Below are 19119 nucleotides of genomic sequence, written 5' to 3'. Positions count from 1 at the left end.
TAATTTCTCTGGGTCTTATTTTCTCCATCTGAGAAATGGGATTAAAGGATTTTCATTTCCATATCTTAAGATTCTATAATCTCTAAATTCCCTTCTACTTTTATTTTAAAAAAAATTTTTTTTTTCAACGTTTATTTTTTGGGACAGAGAGAGACAGAGCATGAACGGGGGAGGGGCAGAGAGAGAGGGAGACACAGAATCGGAAACAGGCTCCAGGCTCTGAGCCATCAGCCCAGAGCCCCACGAGGGGCTCGAACTCACGGACTGCGAGATTGTGACCTGGCTGAAGTCGGACGCTTAACCGACTGCGCCACCCAGGCGCCCCCCCCCTTCTACTTTTAAAATATCATTACCTGTGATCCACAACAGTTGCTTTTTCTTTTGCACTGGAATGTCAACAGTGGAGATAATCAGCAAATGTATTTTCACTTAACAATGTTCTTAGAGGGGCACCTGGGTGGCTCAGTCGGTTAAGCGTCCGATTTCAGCTCAGGTCATGATCTCGAGGTTCACGAGTTCAAGCCCCACATCGGGCTCTGTGCTGACAGCTCGGAGCCTGGAGCCTGCTTTGGATTCTGTGTCTCCCTCTCTCTCTGCCCCTCCTCCAACCACACCCTGTCTCTCTTTCAAAAATAAATGAACATAAAAAAAAAAAAACCCACAATGTTCCTAGAAAGCCACTAATTTAGGAAAGATATAACATTTAGTGACATTGGCTATATGACAAATCCCACTGGTTTTCATTAAAAAAAACCAAACATCTATGTTTCTAAAGAAGAAAAGTATGTAATATACTTTACTAATTAATTTTGGTGAGAAATAAGAAGGAATAATTTTGACTCCCATGACATCGTATGTGTTAAAGAAGTACTCTAAAAGTAGACGGTATGTATTTGTAAAATGTTCTTGATTTCAGGAATATTTCAGCCAGGTATCTACCTTTTCTTAGACAATTAACATTTCTCTCTTAGAAATTATTGGAATTTGCACAACTTCCTTCTATTCTACTCCAGGATAGGAAGAACATGTGGGTAGGCTGGAATACCACTTCTTAACCCTCCCCAGGAGAGTGTTATTGTTGAATAAATCAAGAAATAATAGTCAGGTATTGGAGGGGAGGCTAAATTAGTAGGTAAATTCTGTTTGCCAACATTGAGATTTCACACCTTCATTGTTCACCCTACCCTAAAATTCAAGGCTCCCAGTTAATGTGAGATGTCTATAACTCACTTTATAAAGCCTCTAAATTCAAGAAACTTAATTTGAAAAGAAGCATACTCAACACATTTGATAAAATACTTTTTCTTCTTTCCCTCTTAAAAAAGTATTTAGATGAAACGTTCTTATGTAATTACACAAATCTTTTGAACACAAGGCCCAATCTGAAGCATTATAGGCCTCAAACATTTAATGTCATAAGCTATTCATTCGACTACACTTTTGCAGATACCACTGATCAGCAGTAATTACTCTTTGTTGCAGCTACATCATTTTGCAGATTGCTATCCTCAGTCTAATATTTATTCAGTGCCTACTATATGTCAGGCACTATGCTAATTGTTTAGTTTCACACAATTCTTAAAAAAGGTCACTTACTGCACTTTGGTTCACTTTACCCTTTTGTAATGAAATAAAAGGTACTTTGTTACTCAAGCGGTGTAAACCTTGTTCCTTCACTTTTTCAAGTTGTAGAGACATCAAATACAAGACACAGCCTGATCTTCAATGGAGAAAATAATGCCTTTCTGTTGCAGTGACATTAAAACACACACACACACACACACACACACACACACACACACACCTCAAAAGTATGGCTTACTTATAACTAGGAAGAATAAATACAGATTTCAGCAGAGCAAATTTAACAAACACTGAAATGCATCGGACTTTCTGCGTAGCCCCAGGAAGCCGACCAGCACCAAAAGGCATGTTATAGGAAAGCAGACGTCAGCTCAAAACAACCCCCCTCGTCCAAACAACTTTTCTAACAGTTAAAGCTGGTTTGAATACTGAAATAGCTGCTTCAGGAAGGACTGCCTGCCTGGAATGCTGCTGTAAAGGAGACGGCGGCACTGGAGGGAAAGTCGGATCCCTATACACTCTAAAGAACCTGTCAACATGGATTCCAAAATTAGCATTACTGTGATGAATTCCTTAAACCCGACAAAACAGGCGGCAATGAGTTCTTTCTGAATTCAAGAAGTCTGGCAGTCAAGGTTAGGGTTCCTGCCTTTTCTCTCTCCAGTCTGATACAGCCCTTGGGAAGAGCTCGCAATGATCTGCCGGCTAAAGACATTCGGACGAGCCTCCTGCGGGACCTCCATTAGGAGAGTGAACCGTTCTATCCTGGAATGCTCCTTTTTATCGCAAGGAGGGACAGAGACTTGGGGCGCCGAGGACAGTGATGTTCTGAAAGGAGGCACACTCTCGGGAGAGGAAATGGGGAGAGCGGTTCCGAGTGAGGTCCTACCCAGCGTGGAGCGTGGAAAGGGAAGGAGGGGCCGGGGTGCACACGGTGAGGGTCAGAGAACAGAGAGCCGAGCGGCGTCCAGGGCAGTGCCCGGTGACGGGGCGGGGTGCGCGCACCGCGGAGGGAACCGAGCGGGTCACGGGCACGAGGGCTGAAGTGGCCGAGAGGCCGGGGCGCCGGACAGCACGCATGCGCGGGTCCGGAGCCCCGGGGGCCCGCCCCGCGCGGCCGTCGCCGCCCGGGCCGACCGCCCAGGCCTCGCCCGGTACGGGACGGCGGGCGCGCCCCCAGCCCTAACGAGGTGGCCCGCCTCACGCTCCTCGCCTTCCCACGGCCCCAAACCCGGCGGCCAGGTCAGGCCCGCGGGGGCCGCGACGCCGGCGTCAACCGCGGCTGCGACGGCCTCTGGGAGCGCGTGAGGCTCCGGGGTCGCTGCGGCGATTGGCCGGCCGCGGCGCCCGCTCCCATAATGCAGCGCATGGCGCGTCATTGAAGAGAGACCATGATGGCGGCGGCGCTGGGGCCCCCAGAAGTGATCGCTCAGCTGGAGAACGCGGCCAAAGTTCTGATGGTGAGTACACCGCGACCCCCGTACGCCAGCATCTGCGGGCCTCTGGCTGGCCTTGCCGTGCCAGGCCTTCCCGCCCGCTGGGCCGGCGACCGGCCGGGGCCTCCAGGGAGCCCTGGAGGTGGCGGTGGCGGTGGCGTGGCGCAGGATTCTCCATCCTACTTTCCTCTTGCCTTCGTTCCCCCCGCTTCCCGGGGCTGTCCTCGTGGCCCAGGTGTCTGGCACCCCAGCCGGGCGACGGAACGTGGTGCCGTAGGAAAGAGGGTTTCCTGTGCCACGGTCTTCACCGTACGCCCTGCCCCGCAGACTGGGTCGAGAGCGAGGCGCGGGGAGCGAGGTCCGGGTCATCCCCGCAGGGCTTTGGTCGGGGGCAGTGCGTACGCCGCTGGGGAGTTGGTGCCACAAAGGAAGGGATAGCCCAGCCCAGGTGCTCTTGGCAACGCTGGTTTCCTCCGAGCCTTCGGGTCCTCAAGCTCTTTCTCTGACCTGCCACCTCTGGGGTAACCGCAGCCGCCAGCACGTGGGAGGACGGGGAGGGAGGGAGGGGAATCTTTGGGACCAAGGTCATTGGGGCAAAACTTTATTAAGTACCAAGCTCCCTGTGGGTCGCACGTTGAGGAGAGCTGAATCTAAGGTGCTCGTTGACTTCGTTCTTACAGTGTACAGTGAACAGCTTGATGAGTAGGTTATTTACCCAGGGCGTTTGAGGAGGCTGAGTAAAGGGATTTAAAGAAAATAATCCACGCAGGGAGTAGAAGTAAGGATAAACCATATTCAGTTACTCGTAAACTGCGTATGCATTTTTTGGCTCGGTTTTGTTTTTGTAAGTTTTGATCTCCGCGTTTGTAGATGTTTGTTGGAAGTTAGAGGCTCAGTAAATTGCTTGAATTGATCCAGCCTTTCCAAGAATCTAACACAGCCAGATTCGTTGTTTTTTTGAACATTTTTCCTTTCGGTTTAGTGCTTGGATTATGTGTTCGAACATCACATTTAAAAGTGTTTGAACTAATTCTAGCATAGTTTCTAGTTGGATTTATAAAGTTTTGTTTCACACGCAACACCAGATAGCGCATGAAATTTAGCTAACGAAATTGAGAAGTCTAATGAAAGTAGGATATATTTGCTTCATTATGAGCAAAGCTAAGTGAATCTTTTAGTCACAGAACTGAGTAGATAAAGTTTTCAGACTCTTGTAAGTTAAGTCCAGAAAAAAACTAGCTAGTATTCCCCCTTAATACAAGGTTCTTAAAATCCCTGACGTGGTGTTTCCTGAAACATCTGAAAAAATTTCTAAGAGCCAGGGACTCTATTTGTATTAGGCTCTGGAAGGAGTATGTGACCCCCAAAAGCATTGCTTTAGTTCTTACATTGATAAGATAAAATTAGTGTCTTTCATCACTGGCCTGAATATTAATTAGCATTTGTGTTTGCTAGTACCTGTCCTCTTCCTTGGCAAAGCTAGTTTTATCATCTGTAACGGAGTAGCTGAGAAGAATAGTAATAAGTACTGTTTATTGAGTGCATACTATATGCCAGATACTGTGTTTGATGCTTTACATACTCTATTAATCCTGGCAACAGCTTTACAGGGTTGAGAGAGAAAGTTTAAGTGGCACAGGTTACATAATAACTGAGTTGATGATTTAGGTTCAGAACTCAGATCTGTCTGGCTCTAAAGTTGGGGCTGTTTCCACTCTATCTCACCACTTCTTATATATGTTGTGTAGATACCTGTTTACATACTTTTTAATCTTTCCAGAGTAAAGTACTGAAAAAAAAGTTATTAAAATTAGGAAATTTGTTTTGGGAAGCTTCCACTTACTATTCACAAATGTGTAAGTAACAATTATGGCGTTATTTCTCAACACGAAAGCTGTATTCCAGTTTATTACTAGTAATAACAGTTCACTTTATTAAGTGCTTACTGTGTGCGAGGCACTATGCCAAGCGCTCTACGTACGTTAACTTTAATCGTTACTAACTATGAGGTGGTTATTATTACTTTCATTTTCCTTTTATAGATTAAGAGGCTCAAACATGCTAAGTAATTTACCCAAATTTTCGAGGAAAGTGGTAGAGTGGGAACTTTAACTCAAGTCTGTCTGTTACCAGTTTGTGGTTCTTAATCTAAAGGGAAGTGGGACTAGAAAGCTAATATATTAATTCATTTGGGAATAGTTAAGATTGTTAAATCCTCAACTGTTAAGCATGAAGATACCTTTTAAAAGGGTGAATGGTTTTAGCATTTATCCATCTGAAGAAATATCGCTTATAGGAAATTGCTATATATTTTAGTTGTTACTATGTTTTGGGATTCAAAGTAATTAGTGATGTCTTTCACAATCACTTTGCTTAGTTTTTTCATTTGGTAGTCCATAGACTTCTTTTATGAAAATTGGCATCGAATTTTAGTTTGCAGAAGAATCTCAAGACATCTTTATTTAGTACACAGGTCTTAGAGAGTCCACAATGGCTATCAGAAGGAAATTAAAACAAATTTTTTGATGCAAACATACGTTTTTGGTAATAGGGTTTATAGATTTTTATCAGCTTTTCTAAGGAAGTAGAGACCCTGAGCAATAAGCACCTAGTCTAAGCATTCTCCCTTCCATTCTACAGATGGGGAAACTGAGGTTCAAAGAGGTAGAAGTGACTTGCCAAAGGTAGGTCACAGAACAAATTAGTGATAAGAGTGATTCAGAACCTAGATCACTCCTGTTCCAGAGCTTAAAATTTTTTTTTTTACTCAATCATGTTGCTTCTTAAAGTCAACGTATTTATAATACCATAAATGTTACATTTATTGCTTGGTGGGAAATTTTGAAATGTGTTTTTGGATATTGCAGTTGCTTCTTTGTAAACATCTATATTCAGTCCTAATTAGGTTATTGGATAAGCTGCCAAATCGTGTATTAGACCTTTAGAGGGAAAAATGCATTCATTGATCTTATAGATCTCACCATAAAGAGTGATTTTCCTCTGTCTCAAATAGTGATAGGGAGCATTTTCTATAGATTCTTGTAAATACTGCTTAATCTTCTGATTCAAGCGAGGTTACTTGCTAGAAAATAAATTTGAAGGTGAACAAACTAGAATGAGGATGGACTTTTGTAGGTTAGTAACTGTGCAGGTGAAGTTATTCTGAAAACATTGTGCAAATGGAAAGTTATGTAAGTAGGTGCTGAACGTTTCTTCCCCAAAAAAGATTTCAGTTACCAGCTTTTTGTTTAAGATACCCAACCCTGAATTTTTGAGAGGATATTAAATGCATACTAGAGTAAGTAATGTGGATCATACTTCTGTGCTAATAACATTCTTATCAGTAAGAGTCTTATCTCTGACTGCATGAATTTAGCAGGTTACATTGCAGACCTGAAAATGTGATGTTGTAGACACATTTTCTGTTATTTAAAATTATAACAGCAGTACTGGAACATATTATTTTAAAATATAGCAACAGCACACAAATACACAGAATAACGAGTCTCTTCTTCCTTTCCCCACTCTCAGTCTGCCTCCTTAAGCAGTCCATATTAAATTTGAATATACCTTTTTTCCTGTGCTTTTATAATACCCATTATATAGTTTTTCCTTTTTTATGTTAATGAGAATGCTATAAATATTCTTAATTTTAGAAATCTTGGAGATGCCTTCTGAATAGTAAAAAATTCAAGCTGCGCAGAAGGGTGTATAGGGGAACGTAAAAGTTCCCTAAGCTCCTGTTCCATCTCTTCAGACAGTTCTGTTTCTTGGGTGCATATATTAGAAATCTCTGAGCATAGGGACACCTGGGTGGCTCAGTCGGTTGGGCGCCCGACTTCGGCTCAGGTCATGATCTCGCAGTTGGTGGTTCGAGTCCCGCGTCGGGTTCTGTGCTGACAGCTCAGAGCCTGGAGCCTGCTTCGGATTCTGTGTCTCCCTGTCTCTCTGCTCCTACCCCGATCACGCTCTGTATCTCTCTCTCCAAAATAAATAAACATTAAAAAAAATTAAAAAATAATCTCTAGGCATATAAGAGCGTAGTCATGTTTATTTTTTATTTTTTTGTTTCTTTTTCAACATGTAAATATTTATTTGTGGGTAATCGTAAATCAATGGGACCAGCACAAGACTGACACAGCCTCTATAATGCTGATAGCAATTTTACGTTTGTAGATGCATCCAGCACGCAGGATGTGTAGAACTGGTAGGCCCCAGGGTTAACAGAATCACATCTAAACCTTGTAGCTAGGACCAAGGGGTGACAGGGACCATGTTCTGAGGCTGCATAACTCTTCCCTCCCACCTCTCCCCGAAGAAGGACACATATCATTTTTTAAATGTATTTTTAAAAAACGGATTGGGGTGCCTGGGGGGTGCAGTTGGTTGAGCGTCCAGCTCTTGTTTTTGGCTCAGGTCATGATCTCACGGTTCATGAGATTGAGCCCTGTGTTGGGTTCTGTGCTGACAGTCAGTGAATCCTGCTTGGGGTTCTCTCTCTCTCTCTCTCTCTCTCTCTCTGTGCCCCTCTATGCTCATGCGTGCATTAGTGCGCTCTCTCTCAAAATAAAAAAAGTATTTTTTTTTTACATCAGTGAAAATTGTACAATCCATATGTTCCTGTGCTTTTCTCTGTTCACTTCATTGTAAATGAATTTTAAAGGAAGTTTGTTTCCGTTTTGTGTGTGCGCATGAACAGATATAAAATGTAGGGTGTGTTTTGATTTTAGAGACATCCTAATGGAAAATGTATTCTTTTAATATTAGTATCACATTCATTTGAATAATAAACCCGAAGAGTGCTTTATTTGTTTATATTCTTGAATTTCCTTGGTTTTGTTTTCCTGGCTCACTTGAGCTCTTAGGGATTGCCCTTAGCGAGTCTGCATAGCGCTGACATAAGAAAGTATGGAGTACATATGTTAACTGATACTTCATAGAAAAATAATTTACTATATCTTTTTTAAACCAAAATGGATTTAATAAATATAAATGCAGCTTTCATTAGAGATTCATGACTGGTTTTCATGGTTTTTATTGTGGTGGAATCTAGTTAGTATTTTGAAAGCATCTACAAAATTGTAGTGCGATACCAAAAATTCTTATCTGATTCTCACATCAATCCTGTGAAGGAAATAGAAGAGATATGAAGCTTAATAAAGAAAATCTGAGATTCAGAGATGGTAAGTGATTTGCCTGTGGTCACAGAGCTACTTTGGATCTGGAATTAAGTCTCTGGCCACTCACCCATTCTGGAGCATTTCTTCAGTATGTGTTTGCTAGGCATAATGCTCTGTGTGCTAAGGAGATAGGAGAAAGACCTGTCTAGAAAGGAGCGTATAGTGTAATGAGGGAGAAAGGCAAAACGATCAGCAGCTGATAAGTAACGTAATGAAAGGCTAAATAGTGCTCTGTGAGAGTACAGAGGAGGGACAGCTGTCTCAGACTGAGGTGGGGACCTTGGGAAGGGCTCTTGGAACAGGTAATCCTTAAGCTGAGTTGTCAATGGCCGACAGTTTGGAAGTTTCCAGTTGGATAGTGGTATCTCAGGTAGAGGGATACATTTGCATGAAGGTCTGACAGAACCAAATGCCGTACTTCGGGAATATTTGAACATTTGTTTAACAGTTGGTGTTTCCTGAGCCCATCCTGTGTATCAGGTACAGTGCTTTTATTTTTTTCTGATCAGTGATGCACATGTCATAAATTTAAGAATTTTGATTGTAGCATTTACTTTTTTTATTGGAAAGATGCTTTATATTGAGTAAGCATTTTTATTTATTTCAGTTTTGTCTGCTGTGGCACTGGATATTAGAATACTGGCACTAGTATAATTCTTTTTTAATATTAAATATAATTTATTGTCAGATTGGTTTCCGTACAAAACCCAGTGCTCATCCCATCACCCACTAATATAATTCTTTTTTTTTAAAAAAAAACTAGTTAGTGGGGAATTTTTATTTAAAATTCAATTAAGTGTGTATTTTGCAGTTGGATTTGTGTTAAACCCCACTAATTGGAACATAGCCAGTGATCTGGAGAAATGTGAAAAGACCTTTGAAATCATAGATACCCCAAAGGCAGTTGATAAAGTTTAACAGCATTTTATGTAAAACTTAATAAACTAGGAATTGGGGGAAAAAAGTACAATAAAAATAGTGGTGATATTCTTTTTTTTAGAGGTTTTTTTTTTTTTTTTTAAATGTTTATTTTTTGAGAGAGAGACAGTGCGAGCTGGGGAGGGGCAGAGAGAGAGGGACACACAGAATTCGAAGCGGTCTAACTGCTCATGAACCGTGAGATTATGACCTGAGCAGAAGTTGGACACTTAACTGACTGAGCCACCCAGGCACCCCATGTATGCTAAACTTTTAAGAATGGCTGTCTAGAGAATGGGATTGGAAGTGGCAAGAGTCCTTTCTATGTTTCCATATAGGTTGAATTTTTTACAATATAAAACATTGAATCACATATAATTAATGTCATTCTGATAAGATTGAATATTGCATGTGTTTTTAAAATCTGTGACTGCCTTCTTGACTGTTCATTTTTTATCTCAAAGAAAATAAAAGCTGTATCATGGCTCAAGGTGAATAAAATTTGATTTATAAGTCAGGCCATCCCATTTCTGCAGATGTGTTTAATGGGTGCTAGTTAAGCATAATCTTGCTAGCAAATAAAATTGGGCTTTGAAACACAAGTTCGGAAATAAAATCATTAAGAATTTCAGGACGGTGACAGCTGAGTGTCACATTAAGCCAGGGGCCCTGTTGAGGGTTGGACCCTGTGAGACTGCACAGGTCACACATCCAGGAAGCTGGCCTTTGGCTATAGCATGCTGGGCTTCAGGCCATCACATTTGATACTTTCCTTCCAGGCCCTTAAGTGTATGTCTTCTCTTGGCTTGGAACACCCTTCTCCTTTTTCTGCCTAGTTAACGTTTAATTCTTCAGATCTTAATGTAGTTGTTTATTTTATCAAAGTAGCCTGACCACTCTTAGGGTACATTATTTTTTCATAGCTTCATCCACTTTAGTGATATTTATTACACCTGCCATTTTATGCTATTTATTTGATTATACAATTGACTACTGGATTGTAAGCTTCACGAGGACAGGGCTTCTGTTTGTTTTTGCTTATCATTGACTCATGGTTGTGTCTGAACCACATTGCCTGGCATATAGTGAGCATTTGGTAATAGTTTATGGGCTGAAATAATATGAACAGACTGCTGTAGGGGAAGGCAGATAACATAGTAGTAGGTTTCAGAGGCAGATTACCCAGGTTTGAATTGAGGTTTTATTAGTGCTTGCTCTTTGCAAGGCTCTGAGTAAGTTTTGTCTTTTTGGCTTCTTAGAAACCTTCTGCTTTTTCTCTGCATCAGCCATACTTGTTCTCTTTCAGTCTTTCTCCTGTTCTTCATTCTGCCTCAGGACCTTTCATATATCTTTCCCTCTGCCTAGAATATTCTTCACTTTCATCTAAGCCTTCAGGTCTCTCCATGGTCACTTTTCCAGGAAGGCCTTCTTCAGCTTCCCTGAAAGGTGAGACTTACATGTCCTACTCTTAGATAACTGTGTAGTTCTTTCATAACACCTAGCACATTTGAGATTTTACACTTATTTGTGCGATTAACAAATAAATGTTGGTCTCCTTTGCTAGACTCTAATATGTGTTAGCTTGTTTGCACATAGTATTTGCTCAGTAATATTTGTTGAATGAAAAAAGTGTGTACAAATAAATGAGGAAGGGAGTACTTTGTGATGAGCCTAGGGAAGCAGGCAAGGGGCTGAGTTATCTTAAGGCCTTATTTGCCAAAATAATTCAGCTTGAATGTCCCCAGTAGTGTGACTTGTCAGATCTGTGGTTCCATATGTGAAAATCTGACTGAGGGAAGCAATGTGAGGTAGGAAGACCAGTTAGGAGGCTGTTAAAATTGTGCAGCAAAGAGATGATGAGATTATAAGCAAAAAGCTGGGAGGAGGGGTGGGGGACATTAATATTCTAATATTAAAAAAAGTGTTTAACGCCACAGTGACTCTTATGGTAAAGGAGAGTGAATATATATTTCAGGGAAGCTGGGAGTATCCTGCAATAGCTTATAGAAGCCCCAAATTTCTCAACTTTTTCCTTAGAAGTTAACAGAAATTTCATTGTGATTCATAATGTCTCTGTTTTAATATAAAATTATTTGACCTCACTCTGGATAAAATTAATAATGTTAGAAAGCTGGTCTGTCTTTATTCTGTGGTTTGTGGCTGGGCTAGAGGACTAATTAGATAACAGTAGTAGTGTGATAGTAAGCTACTTGGATGAGATATTAGGAAAGTCACCCTGTTGCTTTATTAGACACATGAGAAATTGTTGAAATTTAGAAATTGAGTATAACACAGCAGCTCTGGAGCCAGACTGTTTGGATTCTTCTTGGCTCTAACCTCCAAGTAGCTGTGCGACATCTGGCACGTCAGTTAACCTCTGTGGATCTGTTTCTTCGTCTCTACAATAGAAAAATCGTAATATCTATCTCGTGCAGTTAATGTGAGAATTAAACGATTTCATTTACATTAAAAGGAAGTGTTTAGGGTAGTGCCTGGCACATGTACTTTAATGTATCGGATAGCATTGCATCAAAGCACATGAGTCAAGGTAAGCTTGTAAGTTAGCACTCGGGAAATAGTTGTTCAGTTGATTAAATTTCTTCTAGAGTAGTGCCGGCAGAACTTCCTGGGTTGATGGAAATGTTTTGTACCTGCACTCTCCAGTACAGTAGCGGCTAGTGACATGTGGCCATTGAGCACTCGAAATGGGACTAGTGGCATGGAGGAGCTAAAATTTTAATTCATGTCATAGCCACATGTGGTGGATAGTGACCTCCATATTGGGCAGCACACGTCTAGAGTGTGGCCCTGTGTCTCTTTGCGTTCTTCTGATTGGTAAATACCGATTCCAGATTTCATGTAATTCTCATAGGTTCTGTCATTACTTCTGGTTATGGCATTGCCACTGTTAAAATGCAGTAGGTGCTGATGCTAGATGTCAGATGCTGTATCTTTAACGGGTTTTACCTTGTAGTTCTGATCCTTGCTCTAGAATCATCAAAACAGATACTTTTGCAAACGTTGGTGGCACAGAACATTGATGAAGAGAAGGTGACCGTGTTCCTTTGCATCATAATTATAACTTTTTTAGGTTTGTAAACGCTAATTAGAATGATCAAGACAGTGAATTTTTCATCACCTTTGTATACACACCTGCCTTGTTACACTTGCCCACTTAACAAACTCCATCAAGCAATTTTTTATGCAGACCTCGTTAAAGAGTAAGAATAAAAAAAAGTGTCACATATCCTCTGAGCAGAACAAGTTGATCCATGTTCTCATTACAGAGTATTGGGTAATGAGGTGATTCTTGTGTAATGACTGACGGGATGAGGATACTATCATTTCCTTCTTGTTCTTGGAAGTATATAGTTCATTCATTGATTCTTGTGTTCTCTAGAAAACTAGGACAAGGTTTCTCATCTTTGCCACTGTTGACGTTTTGGGCTGGATAATTCTTGCTGTGGTCTGCTGTGTGCATCAGGTATTTTTAGCAGCATCCTTAACCCTGGTTCACTAGTTGCCAGTAGCACTTCCCAGTTGTGACAACAAAAGTGTCTCTAGACATTGCCAGACATCCCCTGGGGGATCAAAATTGCCTCAGTTGAGAACCAGTGGTCTGGAACATTGTCATCTATAGACACAGGGTCTGAGATTTTTTTTTTTTTAAGTTTATATGTTTATTTTGAGAGTGCATACAAAGGGGCAGGGAGGGCAGAGAGAGAGAGGGAGGGAGGGAGGGAGGGAGGGAGGGAGAGAGAGAGAGAGAGAGAGAGAGAGAGAGAGAGAGAATCCCAAGCAGGCTCTGCGCTCTCAGCACAGAGTATGATGTGGGGCTTGGTCCTGTGAACCCTGAGATCATGACCTGAGCCGAGATCAAGTCCAGACGTTTAACCGACTGAGCCATCCAGGTGCTTCTGAGATTACATTTATATGATCGATTTTATCATCATTAATGGAGTCTGTCCATTAGAATTTTCTGCAGTGATAGGATTTTCTATATCTGTGTTGTCTAACGTGATAACCATTAGTAACACTTGGCTATTAAACACTAGAAATGTGGCCAGTGCACCTGAGGAATTAAATTTTTAATTTAATTTAATTTAAACTAATTGAAACAACTGAATGTGGCCAGTGGCTCCTGTGTTGTGCACATCTAGAGTGCTGTTCTTTTGTCTTTGTGCATCATCTTCTGATTCACCTCATAATTGTGTCTTGTCAGTTTTCTTCTCTTTCTCATTATGGGAGGAAAAGAAAGAATTCTGAAATCTCAGCACTATTCAGCGAAACCTAAAATAAAATAAAGACTATTAAAATGCTGTTTCCAGGTTTCTTTTATACCTTTCTTGAAAGGTCATGCTTTACTCTGAGCAAGGTAGTAAAAAAAAAAAAAAAAAGAAAAAAAAGAGGCTAATATAATAGTGTTGATTTATTTTGCTATTGCATTACTTTTTTTTTAATTTGCTATTTATTTGCTATTTATTTGCTATTGCATTACTTTTCTAGGCGATTTAATCATTTCTTTCTTTTAAATTTTGTTCTTATTTTAGCCTTAACATAGTTGGGAATAATTGATGAGTTCTGATGACATAGTCCTTAGAATGGTGAAAGGACAAAATATTTCAAGATATTTAAAAATATGATTGCTGGGGCGCCTGGGTGGCTCAGTCGGTTAAGCATCCAACTTCGGCTCAGGTCATGATCTCGCATCTTGTGATTCAAGCCCCACGTTGGGCCCTGGGCTGACAGCTCAGAGCGTAAAGCCTGCTTTGGATTCTGTGTCCCCCTCCCTCTCTTCCCCTCCCCTGCTCTCTTTCTCTCTCTCAAAAATAAACATTTAAAAAAAGTAATAAAAATAAGATGGCTAAGATCCCATTATGAATCTTAGAAAAGGGTTTAGTAGGTTCATAAGTGACTTCAAATTAGAATGAGTTTATTCTAATTTTTAAAAAGTAAATTTTCTATTTATTCTTTGAAATACCTCTAAGAGGGGCGCCTGGGTGGCTCCATCAGTTAAGCTTCTGACTCTTGATTTCAGCTAGGTCGTGATCTCACAGTGTGTAAATTTGAGCCCTGCATGGAGCTCTGTGCTGACAGTGTGGAGCCCGCTTGGGATTCTGTCAGTCCCTCTCTCTCTGCCTCTCTCCCACTCACACAGACTCTGTCTCTTTCAAAATAAATAAACTAAAAAAAAAAAAAAATTTTTTTTAATACTGTTAAGAAGAAACAAAAATTACAAAATAGCCAGCATTACAAATAGTTCTTAAAAAAAAAAAAAAAACCAAAAACTTGCTTATTAGGGGCTCCTGAGTGGCTCCATAGGTTAAGCCTCCAGCTCTTTTTTTTTTTTTTTTAATTTTTTGTAAGTGGTTATTTATTTTTGAGAGAGAGAGACAGAGTGTAAGCGGGGGAGGGGAAGAGAGAGAGGGAGACACAGGAAGCAGGTTCTAGGCTCTGAGCTGTCAGCACAGGGCCTGACGTGGGGCTCGAACCCATAAACCGTTAGGTCCCGACCTGAGCTGAAGTCAGATGCTACACTTAACTGGCTGAGCCACCCAGGGACCCAACTCTCGAGGTCAGCTCAGATCAGGATGTCACTGTTTGTGAGATCCAGTCCTGCATCGGGCCCTGCACTGGCAGCACGGGGCCTGCTTGGGACTCTCTCTCCCTCTCTCTCCGCCCCCTCCTGCCCTCTCGCGGTCTTTCTCAAAAAAAAAAAAAAAAAAAAAAAAAAAAAATTTTTTTTTTAATAAAAAATAATTTAAAAAGAGTGTTCTTTAAACAAAAAAATGAGTCCACAGGACCCTGATGGTATACTAACACTTGTGGATAGTTTAAGGGAATGCCTTTATTGTCTCCACGTTAGTGTGATGTTTGTTATGGTTTTTTTGTGAATTCTTTTTATCTGGTTAAGGAAGTTTCCACTTATTCCTACTTTGTGAAAAGCTTAGCCATGGGTCTTATTAAACATGTTTCTGCATTTTTTGTGATGACATATCTTTCTCTTTTAGTATGTTAATGTGGTAAAAGACATCAGTTTTCTAATGTTAACCCAGATTTGTAGTCCTGGGATAAAGTAACTTGGTCACAGTGTACATTATTATTTTTATTTTTTTAAAATTCCATTGTTGTATTTAGTATGTGAACTCTCAAGATTTTTCCATCTCTGTTCATGGGTAAGGTTTGCCTGTAAGTTTCACGTTGTTCTCATCTGATTTTGGTTATCTGCATATTTATGATGATATGCTAACTAGAATGGGTCAAAGAGTGTTCTGTCTTTTGTATTCTCTGGACATTTGTGTTGTAGGATTGGAATGATTTATTCCCTGCTGTTTGGTAAAATCATCTGGATCAGGAACTTAAAGGAAAAACTATTTTAAACTGATTTGATTTAATAGTTGCAGGACTGTTCAAGTTTTCTATTCTTTTCTTTCTTTTTTTTTTTTTTTAATGTTTACTTATTCTCAAGAGAGAGAGACAGAAAGAGACAGAGTGTGAGTGGGGGAGGGCCACAGAATCGGAAGCAGGCTCCAGGCTCTGAGCTGTCAGCACAGAGCCCGACGCGGGGCTCAAACTCACGAACTGTGAGGTCATGACCTGAGCCGAAGTCAGACGCTTAACTGACTGAGCCACCCAGGTGCCCCTCAAGTTTTCTATTCTCAAGTTCATTTTGTTATATTTTTCTAGGAATTTGTCCATATCACATATGTTTTTATGTTTATCACTATACAGTTTGTTATTTTTTCACTATCTCTTTATTGTTCAAGACCCAGGTAGTTACAAGCTTTTTTAATATTGCCTGTTTATAAATTGTGTTCTCCCTCCCTTGATTAATCTTGTTTTATTAATTTTATTAGTCATTCCACAGAAGCAACTTTTGTTTGCTTTATTTTTTATTTTTTATTTTTGCTTTTTTATCTTTATTGTACATATTGTATATATAATTTCTGTTTCATCATTTTCTACTCTCTAATATTTCCTTCATTCTGTTTTCTTTGAGTGGGTTCTGCTATGGTTTCTAAGTTCTTACATTGGAGGTTTAGCTTGTTGGTTTTAACCTTCTTAATTTCCAGTGCAAGCATTTAAAGCTATGCATTTTCCTCTTGCACTCAACGTGCATATCACAGATTTTTGCTACACCATATTTTGGGTCAAGGGTGGCTCAGTGGGTTAAGCATTTATTTACTCTTGATTTTGGCTCAGGCCATGATCTCACGGTTTCATGAGTTTGAGCCCCGCATCAGGCTCCGTGCTGACAGGACAGAGCCTGTTTGGGATTCTTTCTGTCCCTCTGTCTCTGCTCCTCCTCTGCTCACGCTGTCTCTGTCTTTCTCAAAAATAAATAAATAAACTTAACAACAACGAAGTATTTTTGGGGTCATTTTTAATGTTTTCCATTATTGTTTTTTTCATCTTTGAATTTTTCTAGTTTTTGTTTTTAGTCAGGTTCTAACTTAATTGCTTTGTGAGAACATGTTACGTATGTATCAGTTACTTAAAATTTGTTAGAATATGCCTTATGGCCTAGAATATTCTCAGTTTTTGTTCAGCATATATTTGAAAAGAATGTGTGATATCCAGTTAAACATGCAAGTTATGTATGTCCCTTAAATTAAGCTTGTTACATCTTTTTGTCTCCATAAGCTGGCAGTTACCAAGAGAGACATTAGTGGATTTGTTGGTAGTCCTCTCATTTTTGCTTAATTGATATTTGAGACTGTGTATTATTTACATACTACTTCAGTGAACCCTTTAATGATTATTAGATGACCCACTTCTCTTTAGTAACATTTTATCTTAAATTCTTTTTTTTTCTTTTATTTTTTTAACATTTATTTTTGAGAGACAGAGACAGACAGAGCAGGAGCAGGGGAGGGGCAGAGAGAGGGGGAGGCACAGAATCTGAAGCAGGCTTCAGGCTCTGAGCTGTCAGCACAGAGCCCTACATGGGGCTCGAACCCACGAACCATGGAGATCATGACCTGAGCTGAAGTCGGACCCTTAACCGACTGAGCTACCCAGGCACCCCTCTTAAATTCTGGGTTTTTTTTTCCTGCTGTTATCATAGTTATATCAATTTCATTAACTTCTCTTGATTAGAATTTGCTTGGTACGTCTTTTTCCAGCCTTGATTTTCAGCCTTTTTATGCCTTTGGTTTTTTTGTATGCATGAAGTTGGATTTTTTTTATCCAGCCTGACAATCTCAGTTTTTTAGCTACAGTTTAGTTTATCATATTTATTTGTGATTACTGATAAATTACATATTTTTGTTGTCTTTGTGTGTGTGTGGTTCTTCCTTTGCCTTCTTTGAGAATTCGATGATCTTTTGTTCCTCCTTCCATCGTTTGGGTGTCTAATGTGCATGTTCTTTATTTTCTATTTTTATTCTTTTATTGACCATGGCAGACGTTTTAGCATGTGTACTCCATTTAAAGTTAATCTGTATATACTGTCTCAGAACAGTGCAAGAACTTACCACCTCTCCTGACTTACATGGTATATATTTTCCAGAATCTTAATCATCTTTTTTTAATTAAGTTTATTTATTTTGAGAGAGAGAGAGAGAGAGAGAGAGAGAGACAGCGACAGCATGAGTGGGGGAGGGGCAGAGAGAGAGAGAGAGAGAGGGAGAAAGAGAATCCCAAGCAGCATCCACACTGCTAGCACAGAGCCCAGTGTGGGTCTGGAACTCAGGAACTGCAAGGTCATGACCCAAGCTGAAATCAAGAATCGGACGCTTAACCGACTGAACCACCTGGGTGCCCCTTAATCACCTGCTTTAATTTCACAAATTAATCACTTAAACAATATCAGTATTTGCTTAGATTTATTCACATAGTTAATTTGTCTATAATCCTTTGCATTTAAGGCTTTCCATCCGGTATCATTTTCCTTCTTCAGAATTTCCTAAAGGAAGTGTGTTTCGGTAGTAAAAGTTTTTATTTGGAGGAACATATCTTCAATTATATTTTAATCCTTGAAAGATGTTTCCTGGATCTACATTTCTAAGGTAATAGTTACTTTCCAGCAGTACTCTGAAAATGTTATTTTGTTTTCTCTCTAGTCTGGTTTCCCCTTAGGAAGTTGTACTTTTAGTCAGTTACTTCTTTGAAGGTAATCTTTTTTTCCTTTGGCTGCTTTTAAGATCTTTTGATTTTTGAACTCTTCAGTTTCACTGTGGTATCAGTAATACGATTTCTTTTTTATTCTGTTTGAATTCATTGGGTTTTTAGTGTTTCTCATCGGTTTTGGAATTTTACAAACTTACAAATTTGGAATATTTCCTGGCATTTTCCTTTCTAATCTTTATTTTTCAAAGTTGTTGCCGGATGCTGTATCAGTCAAGATCTTGGCAGAGGAACACTCAAAGGGATAATTGAGGAGAGTTAGTGAAGGGACTGTTGACAAAGGTTGGGGAGGATGCGGTGTAGGGGAACCACAGAGGATGGAGAAGTCATTGTTGGGGCCTGAATGGGCAGGGAGGGAGAGTGGAGAATCTGAGAGAGCTATAGCTGTAGGAGAGAGCAGCCTGACAGGCTTTTGGTGGAGGAAAGGAGCAGTTGGGGCTGCGGCAAGGAAGCCTGGAAGATACAGTTTCTATAGGTTAGCTTCCTGGGGCTTTCACCTTCACTTTGTTGTCCAAGACTCTTAGTATTTGTGCCTTTCTGCATTCTTCATAATTTTTTGTCTTTTCAGTTTTCTCCTCAGTGTGTTTAATCTGCCTTTTAATCTCTCCATGGAGGTTTTGCCATTTTGGGGGGCATATTAATGTACAATAACATTCACAGATCTTGGGTGTCCAGTTTGACAAGTTTGGACAGTTGTGTGTATATCCCTGTAGCTACCCTCTAAAGAAGATTTATGTCTATAAATACTTAAGTTTCTTTTGTTATGTTGATCCTAAGAGATCTGTTGTGTTATCTTGCTGCTTTTACTACTTTTAAGTATAGTAAAACCTTGGTTGGTGAGCATAATTCATTCTGGAAACATGCTTGTAATC

The 19119-nt window shown here is 40.1% G+C and overlaps 1 protein-coding gene across 5 annotated transcripts in view; it reads left to right on the top strand.

The window, feature by feature from the left end:
- Positions 1-2676: 2676 nt before the first annotated feature.
- XPO4 (exportin 4) overlaps positions 2677-19119 on the top strand; it is a 116263-nt gene continuing 99820 nt past the window's right edge. Inside the window, exons 1-2 of one of the 5 annotated variants that reach the window (XM_019817077.3) lie at positions 2792-3044; positions 5661-5704. Coding sequence is in view for 3 of the 5 variants with exons in the window: in XM_019816971.3 (XP_019672530.1) it covers positions 2976-3044 (69 nt within the window). In the remaining 2 variants the exon portion in view is untranslated. Of the gene's footprint in view, positions 3045-5660; positions 5705-19119 lie in introns of all 5 variants that reach the window. The other 4 variants (XM_019816971.3, XM_023249438.2, XM_003980253.6 and 1 more) reach the window with 4 other exon arrangements.

The sequence above is a fragment of the Felis catus genome, chromosome A1 (assembly GCF_018350175.1).
Source record: "Felis catus isolate Fca126 chromosome A1, F.catus_Fca126_mat1.0, whole genome shotgun sequence".
Classification (NCBI taxonomy): domain Eukaryota; kingdom Metazoa; phylum Chordata; class Mammalia; order Carnivora; family Felidae; genus Felis; species Felis catus.
The sequence above is the reverse complement of the archived record's forward strand: the minus strand, read 5'-3'. Positions and strand labels throughout refer to the sequence as shown.